General features: G+C 35.9%; 1 protein-coding gene across 5 annotated transcripts in view; it reads right to left on the reverse strand.

Annotated features, from left to right (window-relative positions):
- Positions 1–18,472, reverse strand: part of Ctnna3 (catenin alpha 3) — a 1,349,586-nt gene that overhangs the window by 507,160 nt on the left and 823,954 nt on the right. For all 5 annotated transcript variants that reach the window (XR_009383445.1, XM_059281472.1, XM_059281473.1 and 2 more), the window contains exon 9: positions 17,483–17,575. Coding sequence is in view for 4 of the 5 variants with exons in the window: in XM_059281472.1 (XP_059137455.1) it covers positions 17,483–17,575 (93 nt within the window). In the remaining variant the exon portion in view is untranslated. The remainder of the gene's footprint in view (positions 1–17,482; positions 17,576–18,472) is intronic.

Below are 18,472 nucleotides of genomic sequence, written 5' to 3' on the forward strand. Positions count from 1 at the left end.
TACATGTACACACACACACACACACACACACACACACACGATATTCTGAAAATGATTTTGTTTCCATATTTTGTTCAGGATGCTCACATAGAAGGCAAAATTCACAGCTACATGCATGTTGAGTGCAGTGTGTGCAATGCCTACCAAAGAATCTTCTATGTGTCTACTCAGTGAGAATTCCTGGAATGACTGATGGATAGAATATCTCTCAATGAAATGTTTCAAGTAATTACTTGTTTGGAAATCTCTGTTTAAAAATTGGGAACAAATACCTACATCAATTGACCTCATTATACCTTTGTTCATAACGGCTTTCACTTATTTGTCTTAGAATCTCATGGTTTATAGGAAACCTTTGGCAGAAACACTTACTTACTGGCAGCCAGTAGTATATTCAGCACAGAGAAGTAACGACTACCACAGGAAGGTGGTTGGCATGTCCTTATTAACTTACCAATGAAGCTTTATTAACAGAGACTTTCCTTCCCTGCCAAGATATATGTATGATTCCACTTAAGAATGCAATAAAAATTCTTCCTGTTAATAGGCAGTTGTCTTGTCATGAGCTGTGATATTTGGATTTCTAACTCTTTTCTCTTAGCATGCCTTCAAATTATAGTAAGATTTCCTATCCAAAGCCCTTCTCTTAGACTGACATAAGAACTGTTTGAAAGCCAAAGACTCTTTTCCTAACATAGCTGACCTATTATTTGATTACCTATTGAATGTCTCCTTCAACAAAACAACTCTACTTGGAAAGTACAAGTGGACTCTTGAGTTGCTGAACAAGAGAACAAAGGGAAATTCAACGGCAATCAAGTCCTTCACTACTACAGAGCTCTAGAAGCATGCTGCATGATTTTTCTTCCCTCCCCTTCCTTCTTTCCTCCTTTGTTCTTGTTTCCTTTTTTTCATTATAGAAAAGTATTTGAAAAATAAATGAGAATGTTTAAAAGCAAGGATTTTCCAATGTTCTTATTCATTCCCAATGAACACTCAGGTCAAATTAAAGTAAATTTTCCAGCCTGTGTCTTTCACAAACATCATGTAAGTTTCGTCAGCACCTCTCTGTAAGGGAGAGTGAGCACACATTGCTTCAGGTCCTTATGCTACTCGAAAACAAAAATAAAGTCTTGAAAGATTTATTTCATTTCCAATCATTCATGTGTGTTTAATGACAACATTTTAGGAAGAAGAACTCTTTAAAATTATATAATGTCATTGGAGATGAAGAAATTACTAGTAAAGGCAAATTAGAAAGGAGATGAAACTTAAAAAACTCTTAGAATAGTACAGTTACTAAGATAGAAACTAGTTTTCTTATGTAACAGGATAGATGCATTAGTTTTAATCATTTAACTGATGAGTGATCCAATGTTCAGAAGTAAGTTTTGTTTCAAGATGGTAGTTGTGAAAATTAAATGTGATGTTGCATGCCTAAAATCCCAAGTTTGAAGCTATCCTGAAGTATAAAATGAGAATCTATGTGAAAACAAAATAGAACTGAAGTATATTTCTATGGATTTGAGGTGAGGGATATTATATGAAAGACAATTTAAAACAAAATAAACCAAATAGTTTCCAATAATCCAATCTTTTAAGCTTAATCAAATTGTTCTTTCTAATACTATCCATAATTTGCTTTAAAAGGGAGCCCAAAACTGCTTGGAATGTGAACCTTTGGACCCAGCTACAGTAAATGCTCGAAATTTTAAATCAAAACTTTGAGGATTCTTAAGACTTTGAAAATATTGCACAGAAAAACCAGAATTAAAATGTTAATCTACTCAAATTTTTATCTCAAGAGGTAACTGTCACAAAAACAAGAATGGTAAATGATTTTAGAAAACAAAAATTACATTCCAAGTTTCCCTGACCCTGATTGCTATATCATCCTAGACAATACACATAACCTTCTAGGATCATGTTTTCCTAATGCATGCTAATTTAAGGAAATGGTAAGGCCTATTATAATCATATCATAATATGGTAAGTGCCAAATAACATTGCCATTTTTCAGTAAAGGTGTAAAGGCCTGTAATTCTAAAATAGAAAGCCAAAATGAATCACACACCCAATGTTGAAATTAAAAATTTCTGTGATAAATTCTTTATAACTTTTTGGACAATAAAGAGAAACATTAAACATCCCATGCTTACAATTCAAGAATTATAAATAAATGAAACTTTCTGGTGAACTCTAAAATCAAGATGACTGTTAGTTACCAAATCTTAAAGCATTTTTTTTTTAAATCCTTAACTTTACACAACCTTCCTAACAATTTTGAAACTCATCCTTATCCATAAAATGTGCTAGGGCATTTTTATATGCAAGAACACTTTTGTAAATATGAAATGTGTAACCACCTGATCTGAAGAAAGCTATCACATAAAGTGGATGCAAGAGGGATCATATATCGTATCTTGTCTACAAGAGAAAGAAGGTACCTATATAGAATGAAGGTACCTATATATTCAGAACTTATTTGCACATTCTGAAGGAGACTTTGGCTTTAATGCAGTTTTAAGGAACAGGATAAAAGGGAAAGTGTGTTTTGAGGTACTTAACATATTTTATCCTTCATTATGTAGAATCGAATTTTGTTGTGTGATACAGTTGATCTTTCTTTAAAAGTGGGATAAAACAGACATTCATCTTTTAAATATGAACCATGTGTTGATCCCTTCCTTGCTGCTCTCTAGAAACAATATTTTACCTCTTATTCATTTCCCCAAAACAACATTATCCTTTCTACACAGGCATGATCCAGTTTCTGGCCCATGAAGTTCTGTTTCTCTATCCTTGTTCTGATCCTGCACACTGTCTTCTGCCTTCTCTCCTGTTAATAGTTCCTCTGCCTGAAATCTCTGCTCCTGTCACACATGCCTCGAGGATGCAAAATCATCCAAAATTTTACTTTACTAAACATCATCTACAACAATTAAATTAAATCAGAAACAAAAATAGTCAAATGAAAAATAATAGTTGGTTTATAGTAACAGTTTATGCACATTTGTTCTTTTGGTTATTGATAATGATGGTGATGAGGCAGAGTCTTTCCATGTAGCTGAGGGCAGACTGAAATTGTGACCTTCTACCCCAGCTCCTGTGTACTTAGATGATTGGCATGTGTCACTACATTCAGCATGCGTATTTTTAGATCTGTGTCATTATCCTTGTAACACTGAATTTCCAGAGATACTGTCTTAACTAAATCATACTTCAAGAGTTTAGAGGTCACTGGCCAGTCCTGACCTTTTGGTTCAGTGTGATATGGAGTCAACACTCTCCCTTCTTAATGAGAATGCAGGCAACACTCTGCATTTCAATTGGGGCTTGGAGGTCACTGGCACTGTCAGTTACAACACATGGAATGAGAACCCAGCATCTTCAGGCTACAGGCTATAATTTTCCCTGTTTGTCATAGCACAAGGAAAGGGGTAAACTATTGTTTGGATTTGTATAAGGTCCTCAGGTCAGCAAAGTTGTCATAACAGGGTATGGAAGTTTTTCCGGATGCTGGGTCACTAGTGATGTTCATATTCATGCCCAAGACAGAGTTCTTAGGAGAAACAGCCACAGGCATTCTGTATTTGGTCAAATATAATGATTCAAGTATATATTTCTCTCAGTTTTATACTTAAAAATAGTGTTATAAACAAACATTTTGGGCACTAACATTACTCCCTAACTACACAGAAAAACCTCAAGTTTTAAAACTATATTTAAAATCTTGTCTGGTGTAGTTAACCTCTTTGGGTTGAGGTTTACCTTCTAACACCTTAGGGAACAAACAATCTCAGACCAGTAAAGTCAAAAGAAGGGAAGTGTATACACACACACACACACACACACACACACACACACAAACACCAACACCACCAATAAAATAACAGTAATAAACAATTGTTGGTCATTGCTCTCTCTCAACATCAATAGTATCAGTTCCTCAATAAAAATACATATGGTATAGGAATTAGAAAAAAATTATCCTGAGTGAAGTATCCCAGAACCAGAAAAATAAATATGGTGTGCATTGACTTATATGTGGGTATCAGCTGCTAAGTCAATGATAACCAAGCTAAAATTCATAGAACCATGGAGAATAGGTATAGAGTAAGGGACTAGAGAGAACAGATAGATCTCATAATGAAAGGGAATTAGAGTTGATATTTTGGGATCGATGGGGTGGTCTGGAATGGGAGGATCAAGTGAAGTGGTTGAGAGGGTATGTGGGCAAAAGTATGGAGAGAGACAGTAAAATTAAGGGGCATTTTAGGGATAGTATGGAAACCTAATGCAAAAGAAACTTCCAAAAATATATACATATACAAAGGTGATCTAAACTAAATTGTCAAATAATTGGAGAGACAGAGTCTCTACTGCCCATCTCTTGTCACCAAACTAAGCTTGCAGGACGTGGCTTGGCTTACATCTTGAGTTGTTGGCCAAAAGGATCCCACAGGAATCCCCAAACAACCCAGACAGTTGCCAAGGCTGTAGGTTGCTCTTCACAAACTCACAGCAGACTTCTATTGCTGAAAACAATACATAAACAACACATTAAATATGAAAATGTCAAGCGGGTACCTATATAGGGCCTACACCTGTATGTTCCAAAATCTTTGGTATAGGAAGGTACTCAGAATGCTATCAGAATAGAAACATAAATACCAAGTCATCCACAAAAGGATTACCTGTTCTGATGTATTCCCTGCAAATACGCTAGCAGTGGTTCTCAACCTGTGGGTTGTGATCCTTTTGGAGGTTGCAAATCAGATTTCCTGCATATCAGATATTTACATCACAGTTCATATTTACATTACAGTAGCAAATTTGTAGCTACGAAGTAGCAGTGAAATAATGTTATGGTTGGGGGTCACCACAACATGAGGAACTGTGTTGAAGGGTCGCAGCATTAGGAAGGTTGAAAACTACTGTGCTAGGGCAATGGTGGCACAAAGCTTGTGAAGTAACCAACCAATAACTGATCTGACTTAAGGCCCACTCCATGAGATGGAACCCATACCCAATACTACTTGGATGACCAACAACCTGAGACTTTATAGCCCAGGGACCTAGGGCAAAACAAAATATTTCTGGTCTAAAAAAATAACTGTTAAATTGACCCCTCATGATATTCTGCTATACTCATAGGTCAGTGCCTTATTCAACCATCATTGGAGAAGCTTCCTCTTGTAGTGAGAGGAAGAAATATAGAGACCTATAGCAAGACATTACACAGAGTATGAATGGAGCCCTCAATGGGATATCTCCATAAAATCCTTCCTTTCAGAACTCAGGGGACCCCACAGAAAAGGAAGTGGAAAGAATGTTAAGAACCAGAGGGGATGGAAGACATCAAGAATATAAAGGTCTCTAGATAAACCTGAGAAAAGCTCATGTGAATCACAGAGACTGAAGCAGCATGCATAGGTCTGCACCAGGTACCCTGCATTTATATCATGGTTTCCAGTTTAGTGTTTTCATGGATACTTGAGTGTGAGAATGAGTGGGTCTCTGATTCTTGTGTTGTCTCTTGGGCTCTCTTCCTTCTGTTGGTTTGTCTTATTCACCTTCAACATGATAGCTTTTATTTTATATTATTACATTTTATTTTGTTATATTTAAAATAAATGATGAGTGAATGAATGAATGAATGAAAACCTAGCCACTAGCATAAAGGCTAACAACCCAGATCCCTTGAGAGAAGAAGAAAATCAATTCTATAAAATTATCCTACAATATCTACACATGTACCATGGCATGTGTACATGCCCCTCTACTACAGCATAAAGACTCATGTAAGTTTAATATAACAATTATATTAATGCATATTTTAAAATTACAAATACTGGGCTTGATATAGATATGTTTTCAATTTATTATTGATGGTGAGTCAAGCATCACAATTGTGACAATTTCATATAACAAAAAAATTGTATCTAAAATGTCAAGCTCTCTCATGCTAAAAAATAATGTGGCTTAGGTAGATTCAATTACTCGTGTTTGTCATTTGCTATTATAAATTTCCATCTCCTCTGCTTAGAATTTCCTTTTTATATTTCCCCAAATGTCTAACTCTTACTTATCTTTTAATACCTATAGAAAATGTCATTTTTCTGTGAATCTCCCAACATGAATCATTCTATAATTCCTATGCCATTTCATCCTATGTCTCTCCAGAATGCTATTTTGTCCTTAATACTTTCTCTCTTCCTATGATAAACTTCCTATGATAAACCTTTCCTGCATGACTAGAATGTTGCTTATATTTGTTAGCATGTGAATTCTAACATCTTAGCATCACACTGTTGGTACTTACAGTAATATTATTGCTGTGCCTATACTTAATTTTATAATTCAAAGAAGGGTGCATTCTCTGATTTGTAGTTAACTCTAAAATTACTGTCTTGGCCTTAATGCCAAATCATAATGTAGGACGTTTCTTTTTGAGTCATCAATAAATTTTTCCCACTTGAAATTTTTTGGGCACAATTCTTTTTCTTCTTCCAGGAGACACTTCCTCAGACATTAAGACATATTCCTCAGCATTTCCTTAGTAAGTAACCCATGATCCCTACTCCTTGACCAACTTATTCCAGTGTCATGGATGCTCCCAGAAGTCTGATATGTATTTGCTGAAAGTAATATTCCTTAGATGAGAAGAAAGACATTCAGGGGAAGAGAGAAAGAGAGAGAGAGAAAGAGAGAGAGAGAGAGAGAGAGAGAGAGAGAGAGAGAGAGAGAGAGAGAGAGAGAGAGAGAGAGAAGCATAGAGACAAGCTTTTACATCCAAAATTAGGAAGCCAGAAATCTCCTAGCTGCACTGCACTCTGGTACTCTTTCTATGCCCAAACTTTGTGACATCATTGGGAAAGAACCATCCATTATTTATGATCTCAAATCATCTTCATTAGTAGTGGCGATTAACCATTTAATTACAAACAGCTTTAAAATAAAAGTTTCTTTTTTATCCTTCTTATAACCTCAAATGACTATGTCCAAAATCTCAGAGTATTTTGTTCAATTATCTGAAGAGAAAATAATTCGTAGAAGTCCCATGATTGCTTTCATGGCTACAACTTGGAACCACTGAAAGATGAACTTATTTCATGTTGATTTTTATGAACCTGATGTTTAAGTACAAGCAAAACTCCTATCATCAGCTCCCAAAGATAGAAATTTATTTGCTCCCCCTAATGCACAAAATTGAGAAAACTGAATGCTTACAATTCTCAGGTATCATAGTGTTTGATCATCATCAAACAAACAAACAAAAAAAAAACCAACAAATTTTGTTCCCATTTTATTAGTCTAATGCCCTTACTGAAGCATATGCTATATAGAATCACACATCACAACCCAAGCAGAATTAGCTCTTCTTGCAATTAAGCTATCCCCTCCACTCAGAGGAAGATAACACCAGTCACTTCCCCATGGCTGGCATGTCAGTGGACAATGTGTCATCTTGGGACTTCTATCACTTGATTAGAAAATACAGTTTTTTTTAGCCCCCAGAGAATGAAGGGGAATGGGAAACACTGGTACATTTCAGCATATATTTCTCAAGCCTATGTAGTACAACAGTAATGACACAACAAAACTGCACTGAAGCATGATCAATATGCAATATACACACACTCTGCATCCACCACTTGAGGCTTGTCACATAGCCTTCTCCAGGTAGAGCCCCCTTGCAGCCTAATCTGGCAATCTCAATTCAATCTCTGGAACTCACATGGTGAAAAGAGAGAATTTATTCTAGAAAGTTTACCTCCCTCCTTCATATATAAACAAACAAACAAATAAAAGCAACATATACTTTAGTTACCTACTATTTAACTGTCATTAGTATCAAGACTCATCAGCCAGCCAAAGTCCGTACCCTCACAGATCTTATATTTTCCATGTGTAAATCTACAACCTTCACTGCACACTTACTCTCAAAAACACAGCATTTTTATTCCAAGATTCTACACATAAAATAAACAACTTTCTTCCCTACTTAACACCACCTGAAGCTTTTTGCAAAGTGGTTTTATATTCCCCCAAAAGCTACTTGTAAAACATTGTCTCTTATGTCGAACCATATCACCAAAAGATAGTAGGAGCCTCCTGAAGATCTGTAGGTATGATGAGTCATTGGGTACAATTCCATCAGAAGGACAGATGGAGAAACAACAATGTTGTGCTAGGTATGATTGAAATTAGAACAAGATTATAAAACATGATTAGATTTGCAAAATTTAAGCACTTGTGAGCAGCTGCCTGATTGAGTCTATTCTCCATAAGGAACATATCCTAGTTTTTCATTATTTTTTTTAAATTAAAGAATCTCATTCACAGAGATAACTCTTAATAACACCTACATGCTATACCTCTAGCTCCCAAAAATGAAAATTCTTTCTCAGATGTCTTTGGTAAGGTTCAATGTGCTTGGCTTTTATTTAAATATATTGATAAGAGGCAATAGTTCACCATGTCTTAAAAAATTCATTGTTTTTCTGTCTTTCCTTTAAACTGGAAATCCAAAATACCAATCTAGACATGGACAAGCCAGTATGTAGTATATAAAATTCATTTCATCTCACAATAAACGTCAAAACAAATTTAAAGGGATAAAATAATGCAATTGGTATGTTACTAACGTAATATAATTGAGTCACCTAAATTGATAGCTCACTTATATGGCTTTTTAAACCTAAATATATTTCATTTAAAAAAAATAGGAGAGGGAGGAGGAACTTACACAGAGTTGGAATTTTTCTTTTGCACACAGTGAATTATAAATATGAAGGATTATTTTTTACTATCTTTATCGATAAAGTGTGTTTGATGAAAAAGAAAAAAGTAAATAACACACAAATTCATAATCAAGATGCTGAATGCATTTTACTTTATCAGAAATTATACCTTCATAATTTCACTATGGACAGTGAAAATGCTTTCACAGACTCATGATCAGAAATCAATAAACTGCATGTAAAATGTCCTTTTCAATTCTGGATGTTGCAGGTTTTTTGAGAAGCAATATTTTTTGCTACCTACTTCTGCAATTGATTAGTCTTAAGACCCTGGTTCCATGTTTATCCTTATTTGACTCCTGATTTTAAACATTAGTCCCAGTAATGGAATATTTTAGAATGTTGACCTCTCTCTTTCAGCTTTGTGCTAATATGTGTGTGTGTGTGTATGTGTGTGTGTGTGTGTGTGTGTGTGTCACACACACATATATATATATGTATATATACAGAAAAAAATATATATACATATCCACACATCACAACCTAATCAAAATTAGCTCCTTTTTCAATGAAACTATCCTGTCTACTAAAGGTAGGTAACTCCAATCACTTCTCATGATGGGCATGTCAGCAGATGATGTGTCTTATTGGGATTTCTATCACTTTGATTAGAAAAATGGAGTGTTTTGGCACAGGAGACCACTTCCTAAGTATAACACCAGTAGCACAGACACTGAGAGCAACAATTAATAAATGGGACCTCCTGAAACTGAGAAGCTTCTGTAAGGCAAAGGACACAGTAAATAAGATAAAACGACAGTCTACAGAATGGGAAAAGATTTTCACCAACCCCACATCTGACAGAGGGCTAATCTCCAAAATATATAAAAAACTCAAGAAACTAGACATCAAAATAATGAACATTCCAATTAAAAAAATGGACTACAGAGCTAAACAGCAAATTATCAAAGGAAGAATATCAAATGGCCAAAAGACATTTAAGGAATTGCTCAGCATCCTTAGTCATCAGGGAGATACAAATCAAAACAACTCTGAGATACCATCTGACACCTGTCAGAATGGCTAAGATCAAAAGCACTGCAGATAGCTTATGTTGGAGAGGATATGGAACAAGGGGAACACTCCTCCACTGTTGGTGGGAGTACAAACTTGTACAGTCACTTTGGAAATCAGTATGGCAGTTCCTCAGAAAACTGAGAATCAAACTTCCTCAAGATGCAGCTATACCACTCTTGGGCATATACCCAAGGAATGTTCAATCATACCACAGGGACATATGCTCAGCTATGTTTATAACAGCATTATTTTAATAGCCAAACCTGGAAACAACCTAGATGCTCCTCAACTGAAGAATGGATTAAGAGAATGTGGTACGTATACACAATGGAGAACTACTCAACAGAGAAAAAAAAATGACAACATGAAATTTGCAGGCAAATGGATGGAACTAGAAAATATCATCCTGAATGAGGTAACCCAGACTCAGAAGGACAAACATGGTATGTAGCCACTCATAAGTGGATACTAGATATAAAGCAAAGGATAGCCAGACTAAAACCCACAATTCCAGAGAAGCTAGGAAACAAGGAAGACCCAACGAGGGACACATGGGAAGGGGAAATTGATGAGATCTCCATGAGTAAACTGGCGATGAGGAGTGGGCAATGGAGGGTAGGGGATGGGGGATGAGAACATACAGGAATGGGATGGTCAAGTTGGAATAGAGATGGGGTGGGAAACCAATGAAAGTGATACCAGGAGAGAGGGAGATATCATGGGGATAGAGAGAAACCCAGTGCTAGGGAAGTTGTCAGGAATCCCCCAGGATGACCCCAGCTTGGACTACTAGAAATAGTGGAGAGAGTGCCTGAATTGAATTGGCTTGCCCCAGTGATCAAACTGGTGAATACCCTAACTGTCATCACAGAGCTTTTCTCCAATGACTAATGGAAGCAGATGCAGAGATCCACAGCCAAACACCAGCAGAGCTCCAAGAGTCCAGTCAAAGAGAGAGAGGAGGGATTCTATGAGCAAGTGCATGAGGATCTTGGTGGGAAAACCTGCAGAGATGACCAAACCAAATTAGGGGAAACCTGTAGAGATGACCAAACCGAACTGTACCAGAAAACTTCATTTTCTAATCAAAGTGATAGAAGTCCTAATAAGACACATGAAAGTGGATCAATGGCTATGGAGCCTGCATGGGACTGGACTAGGCCCTCGGCATGGCAAGAGAACTGTGTAGCTTGATCTCCTTGGGGTCCCCTGGTGGTAGGATCAGAATCCATCCCTGGTGCATGAGCGGACTTTTTGGAGCCCACTACCTCTAATGGGACACCTCCAGTAGCCTTGAGGCAAGGGGAAGGGCTTGGACTTGTCTCTACTGGATATGCTTTCCCATGGGAGGCCTTGACTTCTTGTTGGGGGGAGTGGGGGATGAGTTGGGAGGGGGAGGCTGGGGGAGTGGGAATAGAGAAGAAGGGGATCATTGATTGGTGTGTAAAATGAATGAAAAAAATTCTTAAAAAAAAAAGAAAATGGAGTTTTCATAACCACCACAGAATGAAGGGGAATGGGGAATATATATATATATATATATATATGTGTGTGTGTGTGTGTGTGTGTGTGTGTGTGTGTAATGGGGAATATATATATATACATATATATATGTATATATATATGTATGTATATATATATTCCTCCAAGTTATTGTTAAAAATAAAATTATTGGGGTATGGAGAGATGGCTCAGTGGTTAAGAGTACCTACCACTCTTCTAGAGTCAGGTGGGTCACTATCTCTTATTACTCCAGTTCTACAGATCTGACACTCTATCTTGGCCTCCTTAAGCACAACACCCATATGCACGACCCCCTCCTGAAACACACATAAATAATTTTAGAAACTAATAATGAATTTTTCAAAAACAAAACAGTTGAAACCTAAAGATACTTTGCCCTTTTATGCTTCGACTAGTTCAGGTATAATTGTTCAAACATGTAGTACCTCAGCATTCCTATCATCCAAATCATATTTCCTCCCTCTATATGAAAGGCTGCTCCTTCATGGGATCTCAGAAACAGAGTATTGGAAATCCTCTAGGCTTGTGCATTCTGCATGGTCACATGGTCAAGTAGTCATCTACCTTAGCCAAATGTCTATGACTTCTATGACATCAAGACCTCCGTCTTTAGTTACACTTAAGTCAGAATGACCCTGTTACCAGTCTTGTCTCTAAGTTGAGTTGAAATGTGTCTCCCTCTACATTCTCATAGGCTGCAGCTGTGCCCCTCGGGGCCTGTCAGAAACAGTCTTTCACTTTAGAGCCCCTTGAAGACTTGATGACAGTGAACATGTGTCTCTAATGCTTATGTTTTCTTGGCTGAATATTTTTCTGGTGCTTTCATGAGATTTACATAGAACTCAGTTTCAAGACATGTCACTATTTCAGACGCTGTCTGCTGAACATGCTGCAAGCGACAATCCTCCTCTAAAGCAAGTCACCTGTAACAAAACATTTTAGTTATAGTAGTTTAAGCACCATGGGAAAGAGAAGGATTTAATATGTTGAGTCCAAAATGAATTCAACCAGACTTAGCAAATAGGAACAAAGTGTCACACTGTCAGCTCTTCCCACTTAGGGTTAATCCCCACTCACTACAGAATCAACTTACCTATTTTTTTAAATAGTTCTGTCTTTTGAATGGAAGATCTCCAAACAAGTAAACAAGCAACTAACCTCCAGGTAAGCTGACTTACTTCTTAATTCAGTGATGATAGACATTTAGTTTGGGTCTAGGATTATTCAATATGCAAGATTTTGTGTTAAAATGTACTCATACATTTTGTAAACATGTATATGTATGTATATATATATGTGTGTGTGTGTGTATTCATGAATATCCAGTAGCTGTGTTAATGTCAAAATGCTATGTAACTTTTGTATTCTCATAGATATTGTCAAAGTACAAAGCTATAAAACTACACAAAAAATGGATTATACTTCAGGCATACTAATTCCAAATTCCAGGATGCATAGTATAAGCAAAGCATATAATATCTAGTTTTAAAAGTCAACTTCAGGAACTTCAGAAATGGTTCAGTAGTTAAGAGAAATTGCTGCTTTTCTAGAGGACCAAGGTTCTATTCTAAGCTCCCATGTGGTAGCTCACAGCCATCTGTAACTCTAGTTCCAGGGTCTCCAATACTTTCCTTTGGTCTCAAGCATGTGTGTGATGTACAGATACATATGCTGTTAAAATACAAATATGCATAAAAACATAAAATATTCTAAAAATCAATTTGAAATTCAGAGAAGCTTGGGTATTCTTTTAGAACTTGTTCTTTGATTAAAACATGTAAAATCATATTAGTTTTTTTTTAAAGCCTCCTAAGCTGTTGATTTACTTTGAAACAACTACTATCTAGTATTTCTGAGAGTTGGGATTTTTTTTGTTCCTGTATGTTTACCACTCTAGTTGGTGGCATGAACCTAGGAGAGGCAGATTAAAGTCTCATGTAATAGCAAACTTTATTCAGAGCATCAGACAATTTATACTCTGAGGGTATAATCACATGCGTAAGGCATCCAGTCACAAGGACAAGCCACATTTGGCAAAAACATGCCTTTTCATATAGGCATATGAGTAACAATAGCTGAAATTAACTCACTCCTTTCCTCCTATCTGCTACACCTGGGAAGATCATGAAAATGCATTCAGAGAACAGTTCAGTGTTTTAAAGAAACTGAGGTCATAAGACTCTTGTTTTCTCACCAGTGCTCAGAATTCTCACACAACTCCATTCCTGGACTTTTTTCCAACATCTGTCTATTCCATTCCATCTCTGTTCAATTAGATTTACAGTAACTGGTACCGATGATTCAATATTTATACCTATTGTATTTCATAATTAATTTTAATTCATATTCTATAACATTAAGATTTTGGAAAAGATTGGTTTCAGCTAATACATTTCCTTTATCCTCTTACAAGCTAACTAATCTAGGCTGGGCATGGTGCCACATATCTGTAATCCCCATCATTTGGGAGGCAGAATCAGGAGGATCACTACAACTTTGGGGCCAGAAGGTTTACAAAGCAAACTCCAGTCCTGGCAGCCCTACACAATGTGACCCTGCCTCAGATAAATCCAGAATTTTACTCAAATTACTAATGACTCATTGACATAAATGAGGTAAAGAATATGTAACGGCTGATAATTAGCCAATGTCTCATCAGTAATTAACATATCTACTCTAATCAGCATTTAATTAGTATATTTATATTAATCAGATATAACCAAAACTAATGGCATCTTTATCTTATCAACCAATAAGATGCCTGATATTAAGCAAACTTTCACAACATGTTAACAAAAGGCTCTCTACTCTTTATCAACATGGAATGTCTTTCTGCCATGTTAGAAACCTACCATCCCCTTATATGCTGAATAAATATTGATTGAACAGCCTTAGATACTGCCTTTCCACTGAGTTCAGAGAATAAATTATTAGACATTTTCTCTCCAAATATACAGGCAGGGCTTTCCACATAGTAGTCATTCAATGAGTATTTGCTGAAAGAGTAAATCCTTCCCCAAGTACACAAACTTCTCACTGAAGTAAACAAGTGGCTGTATCATCAACTGAACCAAGAAAAAACAGATGAAGAAGGCATGGAGGAATGTGGAATCCCATTTTGGGTATCTTAAACATTGTATACTTTCTAGGTTACAAAATACAGAGACCTATAAAAATTCAAATATGTAAATCTACTCTTTAAGGAAAGGTTTGATTGGCCTAATAAATTTTGGAGGCCATCAGCATATTAAAGATTGTTTTTAATTGTGGAATTTTAAAATAAATAATACAAATTCAAAGGATCCATAAAGGATATATAAATGTGATTAAGGGGATGTGTGTATATATAAACATATATATTATATATATATTTATATACTATGTATATAAAATATGCTGGTTGAGAGAAAGATTCAATAACCTAATTATACTACAAAATAAATTTCAAGTGTTTTAACATTTTATTTGAAAATTATCACGTGACTTTTATGACATTTGTGAGTTATTCCTGAAAATTTTATGAAATGGGAGAAAATGAAAACAACCATTTTATTTATATATAAATACAGGCATATGTAGACGTGTGTGCATATATGTATGCATACAAAAACACAATAGAATTTTACTGAGCAATAAAGAAGAATAAAACTATGTTATTTGCATAAAATGGATGCAACTGGATAATATCACACTAAGTGAGTTAATTCAGACTCAGAAGGACAAACATTACATGTGTTGTTTTTTTTTTTTCATTTGGGAACTGTAAATTCTCTGTTGAGACATAAAATCATGTATGCATATAATATAGGAAAGTAGATGTGAAACTGTCTAGGGAAATTAAGGAGACCAATAGGACTTGGAAAGGAAATAAAGGAAGTCATAGAAAGCCCTGGGGTAACAGGGTCAAAGTACAATACACACTTATCTGAAAATATTCTTAAGAGATACAACACCATGTACAATATATATACTCTAATTGAGCAAAATAGCAAGGAAAGTGATATAGTATCAAAGTCAACCCTCTAAATATATACTTATACCTTTATTACTGTAAATCCTTACATCCTTCACCTCTCACCAGAGAAATTTCTTAATGTAATGGGTGGTGCTTAATACAGAGACTCACAATGTGTCAAACTGAGGAGCATAAGTGACTGTGCTTGGTAATAACTGGGACATGCCCTCCCAGTGACTCAGGGGACATTGCAGAAAAAGTGATTAGAAGACTCTAATCAGTTGGAAAGGAATGTGGAAAAGCCATGACTTCTGGACACTGCAGAACTAGGACACTCATAAACTCCCTGAAGCTGTGGTTGCCTTCATAAGCCCTTCATAAGATTGACTCAGTCAATACCCCAGCATGTATGAGGTAGGTTCACCAAGCCCCACTCCTGACTGAGGAGCTTTTAGCAGGTGATGGCTACAGAGAGAGGAAAAGTCAATTTTCTTTGGTGATAGTTCATAGTAGGTTGTTCATGGTTCATAGGATGAAGTTACACCCATCCACACACATGCACTACTCACAAAACTCAAGAGGAAAGGAAGAGAAAGAAGAGGGGGAGGAAACAATAATGTAGTTGGGAAGAGGATATAGTAGGAGTCCAAGAGGAGTTGGAGTAGAAATTGATTAGGGTGTGGTTATGATCTTAATACATTACATTCAAAGAAAATACCTAAGAATATTAATTTTAAGTCTTTTCCCCCTTAAAAGTGAGCAAAGGATATAGGCAAGTTACAAAATTAGAATGCTAACTACTCAGACCTGTGGGGGAAAGCACATTCTCCCCAATAATCAAGAAATAGACAGTTAGATCCAATAACATACTTAACAGTCTTTATACTGAAAAGAGATTCCATAAAGCCAAAGAATCAAGTGCTGGCCACCAGTCAGACATGAGAACCCTGTAAACAGCTGATGTTCATTCAATGGATTCAACAACTTTAGAGACCTTGCTGCAAAATGGTTCTCCACAATGGCTCCTATAGAAAACTGATTATCAGTTGGAAGACCACTGCTGCTGGCTGGCTAGTCACGCCTTCTTTTTGTTACTTGATTAATTACTTGATTAATTACTTGATTAATTCCAAAGAAACAGACACCTTGACTCTTCTCTCAATAGTATTAGAAATGAAATTGTCAATAAGACAAATCAAGCATTTAACAAGTTTCCCTTTCACTATTTGTGATCTTAATAGAAGTGCATATGCACACCTTTTTCTGTTTTTAAAGTGTGCTTAATAATTAATATTTGCCTTACTATTGATTCTGATCCATGACTTCAAGGAAACTAGTGATCTAAAATAATTCCATAAAATTATGTTGTTCATTGGACGTTAAGAAACTACTGAACAGTAAATAGTTTGAACTAGCCATATCTTCTTTGGTTTCTTGGTTGGGTTGGTATTGGTTGGATTGTATTTGGACACTGTCTTTCTCTATAGCTCAGGCATGGTAACCTCACACTTCTGAACCTCACACATGGGAGTGTTGAAATTACATGTCACCGCCACCACCAAGAACTACCATCTAAATTTCTAAAGCAACAACCCTTATCGAAATAAACACTTTACATGGTTTGTAACAGTAAAACCTTGCAGAGAGGTTTTCTGGAACGTCTATTAAAGGTTTATCAGCATTTTGTTTTACTGACAGAAAGAACTACTGATTTAAAATAAGCATCTATAAAACTTAATTTGTCTAATATCAAATTTTCTCATCTGTAAAATAAATGCCTTTCACTAAAAATACCCATTCATCTTATAATATCTTAAGATTTATAGTACAGAACTATTTTTCCCTTAGAAATCTACAAAATAAGCCTGCTTTCCTTTGTTTCTTAAGTAGAGGTGAAAGGGATTTAGCAGCATGAGTCAGGTCTTAAGGTTAATTATCCGGATTGAATGTGCCCATTTTCAATGGTGCTTAGACAGCTGGAAGATGTTTAATGCAAACTTGTGTCAAATCTCACAGGATCATCTCAATTAGCTACAGGAGCTACTTCCTAGGTTAAGAATAGGCCCTGATCTGAGAACAACTTGCTACTCCCTGTTTATAACAAATATTCTAATATATCTCAATTAGGTATGAAGAATCAAGCATAACTGTATAGAAGACATTGACTTAGTTACTCTACCTGTGGACACAGGGTTTCCAGGTGATTTGCAGCAATTCTGACGATTTTAATCCCATCTTCATTTGTTGACATGGAACAGGCAAGGTTTGCCACCTATAATAAATTCAAAACAATGGCAATTAGTTCAGATCACTGAGGAAAAACAGAAATGTTTGCTGCCGTGGACAAAGAAGAGCATGCACACATTTACCGAAAATGCAATGTCAAGCAACAGTTTTATAAATACCACTGATATCTCCTTCATAAAATCGTTCAGAGAAACTATTGAAATAAATAACAAAAGAGAGCCTCAGGGAGTCAACATAAAGAGGAAATGCTGGTGAATAAATCAGTAAGCCTTACATAGTCTCTTGTTATCAACATCTAACCCATAATAAGACATTCTTAGGGGACTGGGTAAAGTTTATCTATGGATTGCATGCTAATAGGTTCTTGGAATCTCCTTTGATTGTGGTTTATTTTAAGATTGTAATTGTTTTATTATTTCCCAGAGGTCTATTATGCACACTTAAGTTGCATTAAGCATAGCTGTATCTTATTCATGTTTTATTCAACATCAAATATGCTGCGATCCCAAGCTGGACAAACATTAGATAATTAAATATTATTTCCTGCTCTTGATTTTCTACTGTATCTTAATGAACACTATCTGACATTCTGGCAGCCAATTTAATTCAAGTATTAGTGACACCCAAATCTATTTTGTACCACTGCTTTTGAAACTTATGCACTCTTCCACTGAAATGGGTGTTCTTTTAAATAATTACCATAATAGCCATTACCTAATCTTGGAATTTTACAGATTCCTTATCTCATTATACAGCTTTGAGAAAGGGTGTGGAATTAGTTTCCCTTCCTTTGAACCCCAGTTTATCTAAAATTCTTCTTGCTAACATCATGGGAGTTTCTAAAGAAAAGCATTATTTTTCTTTTCTAAAACTTCAGTGAAGAGGGGAGGGGTGCACATGCATGCAGGAGAGCAAGGACCAT

The sequence above is a fragment of the Peromyscus eremicus genome, chromosome 16_21, assembly GCF_949786415.1.
Source record: "Peromyscus eremicus chromosome 16_21, PerEre_H2_v1, whole genome shotgun sequence".
NCBI lineage: Eukaryota > Metazoa > Chordata > Mammalia > Rodentia > Cricetidae > Peromyscus > Peromyscus eremicus.